Source organism: Idiotropiscis lumnitzeri, chromosome 7 (assembly GCF_059441095.1).
Source record: "Idiotropiscis lumnitzeri isolate Australia: NSW breed Sydney's pygmy pipehorse chromosome 7, RoL_Ilum_1.0, whole genome shotgun sequence".
Taxonomy (NCBI): domain Eukaryota; kingdom Metazoa; phylum Chordata; class Actinopteri; order Syngnathiformes; family Syngnathidae; genus Idiotropiscis; species Idiotropiscis lumnitzeri.
The window spans coordinates 23050834-23064257 of NC_142397.1; the positions used below are offsets into that span (position 1 = coordinate 23050834).

General features: G+C 47.3%; 1 protein-coding gene across 16 annotated transcripts in view; it reads left to right on the forward strand.

Moving 5' to 3' along the window:
- The window catches only part of bcas3 (BCAS3 microtubule associated cell migration factor), a 474526-nt gene that overhangs the window by 69818 nt on the left and 391284 nt on the right, over positions 1–13424 (forward strand). For all 16 annotated transcript variants that reach the window (XM_088299829.1, XM_088299828.1, XM_088299825.1 and 13 more), the window contains 2 exons: positions 3905–4012; positions 4086–4162. In XM_088299829.1, the coding sequence (XP_088155955.1) occupies positions 3905–4012; positions 4086–4162 (185 nt within the window). The remainder of the gene's footprint in view (positions 1–3904; positions 4013–4085; positions 4163–13424) is intronic.

Genomic DNA, 13424 nt, shown 5'->3' on the forward strand with positions numbered 1-13424 from the left:
TTTACACAATGAAAATGGTGGTAGTTGAGTATTCTGGTAGATATAAATAAAATTTAATTACCTTATTTTCGCAGTCATAAGGCGCACTTAAAAGTCCCAAATCTTCCCCTAAACTAACACAGCGCCTTGTAAGGCGACTGCGCTCATTATATTGACAAAGTATCACTCGCGACCATCAACCCTTTTACTCATTGGGCTGTTCGGAGTGCATGTTAGCACACCCTGCTGGACAAAGTGTGAGTCATCTATGCTTCAAAGTGACCATGACTATACATTATGTGACTATGGTGTTTTGGTGATGGTGTGGGAGAAAGCTGGACAAAAGGGCAGCTGTCCACAATGTTGTAGTCTGTCTTATCATTTATGTTATTGCAAGCAAGAAACATCCCAGGTTTAGACAACAGACAAAAAGCCCAAAGCATGACAGCACATCTCTCTAAACAGCCATGCAAATCTCTCTAAACAGCCATGTGATTTGGCTGAGTCTGAGTGGCTCCCAGAAGGCATTGCTCTAATGGCTCCCAAGAAGCCATTGCTATATCATTTTGTGTTATTTTTATTTCTTTTTGTTATATTGATGGCATGAGAGATACATGTTTTGTGTTAATCTTATTTCTTTGTTTCATTGTTTGCTTGTATGCTGAGTTTTTTATTTATTTTGTTTTTTTTGAAACCGTGACTCTAAGGAGTGTGGTGACCAGTGAAGTCCCTCCCCTGACATAGTCTTGTAGACTATTGCCATGATACCTATTATTGGTTAGAGTCAATGTTAATGATAGCGATTGTCAATGGTATCATAGCAACTGTCTTTGAAATGTGGCGATTGCTTATGGTATTGAGGCAAAGTGAATTGCCATGGGCTGAGTCAGCGCGAGCACCCGAGCTATTGCTATTCTAAAAGCAGCTGAGCTATTGCTATGCTAAAAGCAGCTGAGCTAGCGCTATGCTAAAAGCAGCTGAGCTAGCGCTTTACAAGGCGGCGTGCCCAGTGTGTGCTTCAAAGACAGAAATAGCACCCTCAACATGTGTTGCGCCCTTTGAGGCAGCTGCGAAAATACGTTAAATACACACATGGACACACACACACACGCACACACTATATAGTGTCCTCCTCAATTATCGACACTCCTGGTTCAGATGTGAAAAGCCTTAAAATAAAGTTATTTAATGGATAAATGTACTCTCATACTGAACATTTTAGAAATGTTTCACCTGACACGAAACAAGGTCCTCCCATGCCCTCCCCAAACCTCAACCTCATTGAAAACCACTGAGTGACCATGGCCGCTAGATGATTTAGAGTGTGCAAAGAGCAATGGTCAATTCGCCCTCTTTCAATATTCTCCCATCTTGTGAAAAATTATACATTAGTTGCAGTTTTGTTGGCAGAAGGGGGTGGTATAAAATAGAAATATCAAGCCTGCTATTAATTTTGGCACATATAATTTGATCAGAGTCAAACTTTAAATGTAATTGATGATAAAAAACAGTCCGGAACCACCACTGTCACCTTCTCTAAAAAATGTAACTTCATAAGCTTTCACAACTTTAGTGATTTATCTTTTCTCATATTCATTTTCAAGTGTGTAAGTGGCTTAAAGACAATACTCACCCGAGCTCATACCTCTTCGACCTTTTGCCCTCTAGCAGGTGCTACAGGTGCATCCAAACAAAGACAAACAGACTGAAAAACAGTTTCTTCCTGAGAGCCATCTCCATGCTGAACTCTCGCACACAACTACCCTTACCTTGCAGGACTGCAACATAAGTTTTATTTATTTAATATATTTTTTTTCACATTGATTTAATTTCATTTATATATTTAATTAAATTATTTGTTATATTGCACTGGAGAGGGGAGCTCTCCAATCTCGTTGTACACTGAGTACAATGACAAGAAAGGGCATTCTGATTGTGATAAGCTTCTGAGCCACTCAGTCGATTTATTGAAAAACGAAACAGTGTCACCAGACACTCCGCAAACCGACATTGCAAAATCCCATTCTTCATGCCATTCTGGAATGCACCGTCATCGGAAATAGCATTCATCATAGATTTTAAGATGTTCACCACAAAAAATAAAACCTGGTGAAAGTAACTACACCACTGCAGTCACTTGTAAATGGTGTCTTTGTGTAGTAGAGTGAATGAGTGAAGGTTTTATTTCCTATAAATGCAGTATTGATGAATTAATTCCTGAATTATATTAGTTTGGTTATATTATTTTATTTCATTTTAGATTGAGGTATATTGTATATTGTGCAGGTTTTATGTGAAATAAATGCCGCATTGGATTATTAATTACTGAACTGTGTGACATTTGAGGTAAAGCAGCACATGTATCTCAGGCTTAATTTCAAATTGCAATGAACAGGCAATTGAACCAGAAAAGGTGGAAGCCCTAATTTACAACCAAAACATCACTGAATGCTCGTTTGCTCCAAAATCCACCCTCTCCGAAACGGACATTCATTTTATCTTCAGTTGTGGTGCTCTCTTATACTTGGCTCACAGTTCAATAATATTTCAACTTCTGACCATGGGTTAATTATATATGTGAGGTCAAAGGATGCAGGATGTCTGTTTGGAAGTGCTGCTTAATGTTGTTTCAACCAGTCTATATATATGAGACATAACAAATTTGAGCTGGCTTACTGGATGTATAGAAAAGTACTGATCCTCACAATTAAAAAAAAAAACTCTTTTCTGAGTTAGCTTTTGGAACCTTGGCGGAAGATAAACTATATGATTGGTTCATTGTGGTCACGTTATCACAACAACCTGCTGTAAAAGAGTGCACAAGTACAAAATACTATTTGTATTAAGTTCATTTTGTCTTCTTATTTATATTTGACTGATTCATTTATAGCAGACAATTTCGTTTTCGGTTATTTTTTTTACCTGACATGTTTCGGCGAGTCTTTCGCCTTCTTCAGTGTCACATGATGGTGTCTTGTGACCCATCTTTATCAGCTGATGTTCCATGAGGGCGTGACTTACCTGTCAAAAAAAATGACAGGCAAGTCACGCCCCCCGCTGTCCGTTCACTCCTCCAAGATGCTGCTCCAGGTGGTAGAGAGGATGAAGGCTCCCTCGTCCCTGTTCATGGATTTCGTGCCTCGCTTGTGACACTCTGAAGAAGGCGAAAGACTCGCCGAAACATGTCAAGTAAAAAAAATAACCTAAAACGAAATTGTCTGCTATAAATGAATCAGTGAAATATAAGTATAAAATACTGTCTGTGCTATTTGCCTATTAGAGAATAAATACAAATTGCCACACAACCAATTGAAGATATCTGTTACATAGGAATTAATAGCTAATTAGAAGAGCTCCAAGAGAAAGGACATTTTCAATAAAAATAAATCAATAAATAAAATGCTTGACCAGGTCGGCCTGCAATAGACAGGTCATTTTTGAGTTGTCACAAATTTCCCAATTGCCAATCCGTGTCAGTGACTGTCAATAATAACAACTACTACTTTGGTGCTCTTGTATTGCAACTACACAATATATATTTTTTGCCAGGCCTGATGTGTGTGCAAAATTTGGTTAGTTTTCGTTCACGTTCTCAACAACGTAAGTCTTTACGGTGGATGATAATAATAATAATAATTATTATTATTCTCCTGCAATTGGCTGGCAACCAGTTCAGGGTGTCCCCCGTCTACTGCCCGAAGATAGCTGGGATAGGCTCCAGCACCCCCGCGACCCTAGTGAGGAGAAGCGGTACAGAAGATGGATGGATGGATTATTATTCTCATTATTATTATTAGTGTTGTATTATAATTTTTTTTATTTTATTTTTTTGGTCGCTGCTGGCGCCCTAACAATAAGAAACCTTTTCAATCCACTGTATTTGATGTTCATAGTCACATCAACTGCTTTTCTTCTATATTTTCAGAACAAGCCCCCCTTACTGTTGTGCTGACCTCTATTCACTCAGGACAGGAGAACTTGTCAAATCAATTCAGTTCAAGACCCAGATTTATGATCTTCACTGTAACGAACAGTATGTTTCATCTGTATATTTTTTATATAATGTTATGAACTTCTGCACTTTATTAATGAACTCTCTTTTACAGTATTCTTGCCATCAGCCTACAAGAGAAGATTGCTGCATTTGACAGCTGCACTTTAACCAAGAAGTTTTTTGTTACAAGTAAGGAACTTTATTACTTGATCTTGAAATACTTTCAGACATTGATATATAATAAAGCAAGTAAAGTGAAACATTTTAACAATTGTATTGTGTATACACTACATACATACACACCCACACACGCACCCCTACACACACACACACACCCCCACCCACCCACGCACACACGCACACACGAGTGATTGTCCGTCGAATTTAAAGGGTTTGCTTACATCAATTCAGCAAACCGCACACATAAAACCAGAACAAGGTCATCAATGGGCCTCGTGAGTATGAATTCTGAATATCAAATAAACACCATATTGTCTGCATTTTCCCTAACGCTAGGGCTGAACCATTTTAGTCAAAAATTGTATTGTGATTTTTTTGACAGATATTGCGATTTCAACTTAATTTGTGATCTGCTTTCAAATGTACACTAACATTTACAAACATGACAGAAAATGCCTTTATACAATTAAAAACAATAAAAGCTATTTCTTTAATAATGCAGACACTCAAGAGGTTTTGTGAGGGGGCATTTTTTCTCAAGTTTTTAAAAACTAGTTTCTGTCAAGTATAATATTAGATTCTTGTGTAATTGAGTATTAATTGTGTATATAATGATGTCAATGAAATCATTGCCCCTCAGCAAAGCTAAATTAATTAAATGTTATCATTTTGCGACCTAATATCGTATAGATCTCAAACCTCAGTACTCTGAGGTGCAAAATAGTGCAAATATTATTGATGAAATAAATTAATGTTTAATATACATTTGACATTCAAACTTCTTCTTCATAATGACATCAGTCATTTTCATGTTCCCGTCTGAGAGCGTCTGCTAAATTGCTAATTTTGCTATTGTCTTATTTTATGTCTAGATACGTATTTTTTTAAACAAAACATTTCTGTTTATAGCTGCTGGCTCTCCTCCCTAACGCGGATCTAGTCAGACTTCTCTTAACCTAAGCATTCATTTTGGGTCCTTCCCGACGGCAGTATTTTACTTTAGCAATTAGCACGCTTAGCGACCCCTCATTCGATTCCTCGGTTAAAATGCTACTTGTTGGTAGGGATGTTTATTTGTCATCACGGAGCTCATTGCTGTTGCATTGCACAGACTTGCATATAGTACAAATAAAGTCTGTAATGCTGCGGTGCAAGATAGCTTGGGGCCTAGCATTCAACCAAAGGCGAAATAAATTACTTCCTGCATCAACAGCGTAATGCTTTTTTTTTTTTTTTTTTTTTGGAATCAGCACTGCGCTGGTTCGTGTGACCTGCTTCGTTCGTGAAAGCGGGGCCAAACCACTGCTTTGGGGATGTCGAAATCGCATTGTCTGAGATAGCGATTTGGGTCCTAAACCATCAATCGTTCAGCGATACCTGACCTGGTGATAATGAACGACAGCAAACTTGTCTGGGTTTTTTCATATTCAGGTCCACAGTAAAGACACAACAGAACACACAAAGACAACCAGTTTTTTAATGTGACTCCATTGTTGATATCCTTCGGACTCAAAATTGGTGACGGACTTTGCAGTGCTGTGTGTGCCAACCAATCACAACCTCCTCGTACGTGACAGCTTTGGATTTTGGCCAGGCCAGGGTGTACCCCACCGAAGACAGCTGGGATAGGCTCCAGCACCCCCGCGACCCGAGTGATGCGAAGCGGAGCAGATAATGGAATAATAGATGGATGCCTAATTTAAAGTCCTGTATTTGAATCTTTAGAGAGGACAAAAGTTTATTTAACAGATCATGCATCTACCTTGCACACTGTCACATAAAATGCACAATAGATGTAAAAAAAAACAACAAAAAAACAGACAGTTATACAATATTGTTGTTGTCCACTTAAGTATTAACGGGCATATTCTTCCATTGGTGCTGAGGTCAATTCCGTTTGTAGATGTGGGGATTCTCCCATCAAGACTTCTGACACACTCACCTTGCGTAACCTGGAAATATATGCGCAACCTTCAAAGAGGCATGATTCGGTGAAGTCTGAGGGTTACTCTAATTTCTGAAATGCTGAGTTTTCAAGAGACATGTTAATTTGAGGAAGAGCCAACTTTGATTGTGAAATTAACTTGCACTGTGGACCAAGAAGTTAGTAGTAGTTTTGTGTGGTTTTTCACACCTCCTGTCTTTTTTTCTCCTATTCCATTTCCAATTTTTTGAGGTGTGTAGTCGAGAGCAAGTTTTTTAACGCTTGGTTCGACCACCAGGGTGAGATTCCAAGAAGTTATTGCCAGTGTTGTGTGTGTGCGTGTGTGTGTGGGGGTGCGCGTGGGGGTGTGTGTTTGTGTGTGTTGAAGAGGCGTGTGTTTTTGTCTTGACTTTTTATTAACTTTAATAATTTTACATGCTCATAACAGAAAGCTTTGGAGAAATTGAGGATTGAGCAGGTTGCCAAGTGCACTATTCACGTGATTGACAGGATCGCTGTCCGGCCGAGGCCGGAAGCGGAGGGTGAACTCTAAAAACACTGACCACGAGAAGAAGTTTCGTCCAGATGTTTATTGGGACCGACAGAGAACAATCAATCCACATCCATACTATGACGTGAACTAGGCAGGGGAATAAATCTAGGCAGATAACTATACTTACTACCGTCGCGGGCGGCGGGAACAAAAAACGCTGGTAGACGATGTCATACCAGGAAAGAAAAACGATTATGAACTTAAAGCGCTTGCACAGCAAGGAGAAACTACAAAACGAGAAATGGCTTACCACAAAAGGATAAGGGAAGTCCAAATGACGAGAACAAGAATGAAAAGCGAGCCGAAAGATAGCTGGAGAAATAATCTCAAATAAAGCAAAAATCAAGACACGGAATAACATGGGCAGAACAAGAGCATGAAGCATGAGCATGAGCATCGCAGGATATGTAATAATCCGACGCCGAGAGATCCTCGGCGGCGGCTTAAGTAGTCTGTGGCTTGTGGCGCGTCTCTCCCTGCCTGGTGACGCGCGACGGGACGCGCGAGGAGGGAACGCCCACTTGCAGAAACGAAAACAGACGGATCATGACAGTACCCCCCCCCTTAACGGACGCCTCTCGGCGGACCACCTGGTCTCGATGGGTGAGTCTTGTGAAAGTCGTGGATGAGAGATGGACTCAGGATCCAGGAGCGGGGAACCCACTGACGCTCTTCCGGACCGTAGCCTTCCCAGTCGACCAGGTACTGGAAACCCCTTCCCCTGCGCCTGGAGTCCAGAATCTTCCGTACCTTGTACGCTGGGCCACCGTCAATGATCTCCGGAGGTGGTGGTGGGGCGGAAGGAGGAACCATATGGGAGGTAGGAGCCGGTATAACCAGGGAGACGTGGAAGACCGGGTGTATCTTCATGGTGGGGGGAAGTTTCAGGCGCACGGAGACCGGGTTGATGATAGCCTCAATCTCGAACGGACCCACGTATCTCGGGCCCAGTTTCCGTGACGAAGCCGCTAGGTTGAGGTCTCGGGTTGATAACCAGACTTGGTCCCCGATCTTGTATGCGGGTGCCGTTCGCCGACGGCGGTCCGCGATTCTCCGGTTTCGCTGAGCTGTGCGAGAGAGCGCCGCCCTGGCCTCCCTCCACACCTGGTGGGCCCTCTTAAGGTGGCGCTGGACCGACGGGACCTCTTCCGCTCCAGCCTGGGTCGGGAACAGCGGCGGCTGGTAACCGTAGGCGGTCATGAAGGGGGACGGTCCGGTAGCAGATGAGACCAGGGTGTTATGAGCGTATTCCACCCAAGGTAGGTGGTCGACCCAAGACGAAGGCTGGTCGAGGCAGACGCACCGGAGGGCCGCTTCGAGGTCTTGGTTGACTCTTTCCGACTGACCATTGGATTGGGGATGGTAGCCGGATGACAGGCTCGGCGTAGCTCCCAACGACTGGCAGAAGCGTTTCCATAGTCTGGAGATGAATTGTTGCCCACGGTCGGACACCAGGTCGTCCGGGATCCCGTGCAGTCTCACCACATGCTGGACTAGCAAGTTGGCCGTCTCCAGAGCAGAAGGAAGCTTGGGCAAGGCGATGAAGTGCGCTGACTTGGAGAACCGGTCCACTATGGTCAGGATGACTGTCTTCCCTCGTGACGCGGGGAGGCCGGTGACGAAGTCCAAGGCGATATTAGACCAAGGGCGCGCAGGAATCGGTAGGGGCTGAAGGAGTCCCGCGGCGGCTGGTGGGATGACTTGCTGGTGGCGCAAGCGGGGCAAGCCCGAATATAGTCTGTGACATCAGTCTTCAAGAATAGCTACCAGAAGCGTTGCCCGATTAGTCCCAGGGTGCGGCGAATGCCGGGGTGGCAGGCCAGCTTGGATGCGTGGCCCCAGCGGATCACCTCCGCACGGTGTCGGGTCGGGACGTACAGTCGCCCCGCGGGGCATCCGGCCGGAGCACCGGTCTCCGTCTGCGCCTCCCGGATTTCCTGCTCGATCTTCCACTGAAGACCCCCCACCAGGCGATGGCTAGGGACCACGCTAGCAGGTCCCTCTTCCTCCTCTTCCCAGGGGTCGTGGATGCGTGAGAGGGCATCGGGCTTGGTATTTCTTGAACCCGGTCGGTCAGTCAAGGTGTAGTTAAAACGGCTAAGCAGGAGCGACCAGCGCGCCTGCCGGGGGTTCAGTCTCTTCAGGGTCCGGATGTAGGAGAGGTTCTTATGATCTGTATATACTCCCCTCCAGCCAGTGACGCCACTCCTGGAGCGCCAGGACCACGGCCAGGAGCTCTCGATTGCCTACATCGTAGTTGGACTCCGCCGGAGAGAGCCGGCGAGAAAAGAAGGCGCAGGGGTGGAGTCTCTGATCGACCGGGGAACGCTGAGACAATACGGCCCCCACTCCTGAATCTGACGCGTCCACCTCTACAACAAAAGAGACATCGGGATTAGGGTAGTGCAAAACAGGCGGGTTAGTGAAGGCTTTCTTTAAGTTTACGAAGGCGGCTTCGGCTTGGCTATCCCACGTAAAGCGGGTCTTGGTGGACGTGAGGCGAGTGAGGGGCAGGGCCTGGCGGCTATAATCCTTGATAAAGCGTCGGTCAAGTCAGTCAAGTCAATTTTATTTGTATAGCCCTTAATCACAGACAGTCTCAAAGGGCTTTACATAGCCACAATCGACATCCCCGATCTTAACCCCCAGGAGGGCAAGGAAAAAGTTAGCAAAACCAAGAAAGCGCTGCAGCTGTTTACGCGTAGTGGGAGTTGGCCAGTCTATTACCGCGCGCGTCTTAGCGGGATCGGCTCTGAGTTGACCGTTCTCTACCAAGAACCCAAGAAACTGAACGGAAGTTTTATCGAATTCACACTTTTCGGCTTTTACATAGAGCTTGTTCTCTAGGAGACGCTGTAGTATGGTCCGAACGTGTTGCTAGTGTTCTTGAGCGGAGCGAGAGAAAATGAGTATATCATCCAGGTAAACGAAGCAACAGACGTTAAGCATGTCCCTCAACACGTCGTTAATTAGGGCCTGGAAGACCGCGGGCGCATTTGACAATCCGAAGGGCATGACTAAATACTCGAAGTGACCTAGGGGTGTCGTAAATGCGGTCTTCCACTCATCCCCCTCCCTAATGCGGACCAGGTGATAGGCACTGCGGAGGTCCAGCTTGGAGAAGACGGTGGCCGATTGCAAGGGAGCGAACGCGGAGTCTAGTAGCGGGAGCGGATAACGATTCTTAACCGTGATTTCATTCAACCCCTTGTAATCTACACACGGCCGGAGCGTTTTGTCCTTCTTCTCAACAAAGAACAGACCCGCACCGACAGGAGAAGTGGAAGGCCTGATCAATCCCGCGGCTAAGCACTCCGTGATGTACTCTTTCATGGCGGCCTGTTCGGGCTGAGAGACCTTGTACAACCGAGCCGAAGGGAGTGACGAGTTCGGAAGCAAATCGATAGCGCAGTCGTAGGGACGGTGAGGGGGAAGCGACTTAGCGCGCTCCTTGCAAAACACGGCTCTCAGGTCGTGATAGGCTTGCGGTACATTATCGAGGTTAATTTCCTTAACGGGAACGACCCTCCCCTTTAATCCTGCTTCGGCGGACCGTAAACAGTGAGCATAGCAAAAGGCCCCCCAATTCTGGATCGACAGCCGTTCACAGTCCACGACCGGGTTGTGTGCTCTCAACCAGGGGATTCCCAGAACGACCGGGGCTGCCCTCGACGGCATGACAGAAAAGGAACGACGCTCCACGTGGTTCCCTGAAATCTTCAAGGTCAAGGGCTCAGTCAACCGACGTATGTCTGCCAACAGTCGGCCATCGAGGTCATAAAGTGGTTCGGCTTGGTCCAACTCCGTCACCGCGCAGCCAAGCTTGGCCACTAACCCTGCGTCGATGAAACAATCGTCCGCCCCTGAGTCAATCAGCGCGCGGATTCGGATGGAGGTTGTCTGACCCATGATCTCTCCCTCGACCTCCAGTCTCAACGCGTGCCGGGCTTTACCGTCCCAATGTCCTGGAGCCGCGAAGTCAGGCTGCTCCGGACCGGAAGGGGTGACCGGGGGTGAGTCGACCGCGGACTCACAGTGGTCGACGCGACCAGGCGGCGACTGTCGGCGGGCGGCTCTCTTTGGGCAGGAAGCCACACGGAGCCCCTGGAGACCGCAGTAGAAGCAGGCTCCCGCTTGACGTCGTCGCTCTCGCTCGAGGGAGTCCAGACGACCCAGCTGCATCGGCTCGTCGACGGGAAGAGGCTCAGGAACCCGGAAGGCGAGTGGCTCGGTCCGACGCTCTCGAAGGCGGTTGTCCAGCCGGATGGCCAGAGTGATGAGCTCCTCTAACGACTGGGCGTCCTCTCGCACGGCCAGCTCGTCTTTCAAGGCGGAGCTCAGGCCCCTCCTGAACACAGTTCGTAGGGCGCAGTCGTCGAAGCCGCTCTCCGCTGCCTTGATGCGGAAGGCGATGGAGTAATCCGCTACCGATCGCGATCCCTGGGTGCAGTCCAAAAGCTCGGACCCTGCCTCTTTTCCCCTGACCGGGTGGTGGAACACTCGCTGGAACTCCGAAAGGAAAACGGGGAACGAGGACCGAATTTCCGGACGAGCGATGCTCACGGCCATAGCCCACGCGCTGGCTTGGCCAGTCAGGAGGCTCATCATGAATGCTACTTTAGCGCTATCGTGGGAATACGTGAGGGGCTGCTGATCAAAGATCAGCCGGCAATGGTGTACGAAGGAATTAGAATTAGAATTAGAAATCCCTTTATTGTCATTGTACTCAAGAGTGCAACGAGATTAGAGAGCTCCCCTCTCCAGTGCAATACAACAATAATACAGATAAATATATAAATTAGATAAATAAGAGAGTGCAATGGAAAATAATACTGAAGGGTATATAAAAACACATCACGATGCTGTTCTGCAAGGTAAGGGTGGTCTCGTGTGTGTGTGAGAGTTCAGAATAGAGATGGCTCTTGGAAAGAAACTGTTTCTCAGTCTATTGGTCCTCGATTTGATGCATCTGTAGCGCCTGCCAGAGGGCATCAGGTCGAACAGGTGGGAGTTTGGGTGGCTATTGTCGATGTTGAGAGCCCTGCTGAGGCACCAGGCGGTGTAGATGTCCGACAGTGAGGGGAGAGGTCAGCCAATAATCCTTTGCGCTGTTTTGACTGTCCTCTGGAGCCTCACTCTGTCCGCCTCAGTGCAGCCGCTGTACCAGGTGGAGACACAGTACGTCAACAGGCTCTCGATGGACGAGTGGTAGAAGGCCAGCAGCAGCTTCCTGCCCAGGTTGAATTTCCTGAGGACTCTCAGGAAGTGCAGACGCTGGTGGACCTTCTTTACCACTGCTGTGGTGTTGTGAGTCCAAGAAAGGTCATCGGAGATCTGTACTCCCAGGAACTTGAACGTGTGGACCCTCTCCACACACACGCCTTCGATGCAGAGGGGGGGCGGTACCGTCCTGTTCCTCCTGAAGTCGACAACGATCTCCTTTGTTTTTGCAGTGTTGAGTTGCAGTCTGTTGTCCTCGCACCAAGCCGTCAGCCTCTTTACCTCCTCTCTGTAGGCTGTCTCGTCACCTTCCGAGATCAGACAGACCACTGTCGTGTCGTCAGCAAACTTGACGATGGTGTTGTTGCCGTGGGCTGGGCTGCAGTCGTAGGTGTAGAGGGCGTATAGGAGAGGGCTCAGCACGCATCCTTGAGGGGAACCGGTGCTCAGCGTGCGGGTGGAGGACGTGTAGGGGCCGAGCAACACAGTCTGGGGTCTGTTGGTCAGAAAGTCCTTAATCCAGATGCGTGTGAGGGCAGGGAGGCCGAGAATGTCCAGTTTGGCGACGAGGATGTCTGGGATGAGCCGCAAAGGCCGGGCTCACCGCCGTAACGGGCAGGATGGGGCAGGCTGGGTTCTCTTGTAACGAACCCCGGGTAAGGCGTTCCGGACGCGGAAGCGACCGGGTTCGCACCAGGAGCGAACAAGGGGTTTAAACGGGCGTCATAGTTCTCGAGGCGCTGAACCAAATGTCCAACCGCTTCACGCAGGGAGGCGAGCTCGGATCCCTGCTGTCCTACCAAGCGTCCTTGATTGGCCATAGCTGAAAAAATCTTCTCAAGGTCAGCAGAGTCCATGGTCGGATTATTCTGACAGGATCGCTGTCCGGCCGAGGCCGGAAGCGGAGGGTGAACTCTAAAAACGCTGACCACGAGAAGAAGTTTCGTCCAGATGTTTATTGGGACCGACAGAGAACAATCAATCCACATCCATACTATGACGTGAACTAGGCAGGGGAATAAATCTAGGCAGATAACTATACTTACTACCGTCGTGGGCGGCGGGAACAAAAAACGCTGGTAGACGATGTCATACCAGGAAAGAAAAACGATAATGAACTTAAAGCGCTTGCACAGCAAGGAGAAACTACAAAACGAGAAATGGCTTACCACAAAAGGATAAGGGAAGTCCAAATGACGAGAACAAGAACGAAAAGCGAGCCGAAAGATAGCTGGAGAAATAATCTCAAATAAAGCAAAAATCAAGACACGGAATAACATGGGCAGAACAAGAGCATGAAGCATGAGCATGAGCATCGCATGATATGTAATAATCCGACTCCGAGAGATCCTCGGCGGCGGCTTAAGTAGTCTGTGGATCATTAACGTGATGGGCATCAGCTGCGTGGCTTGTGGCGCGTCCCTCCCTGCCTGGTGAGGCGCGACGGGACGCGCGAGGAGGGAACGCCCACTTGCTGAAACGAAAACAGACGGATCATGACAGTGATGCCTCCAGTAAGCCCCCCCTAAAAGAAAATCTAGAACTTCTGACCCATTATTACGATGGCCGTGTGA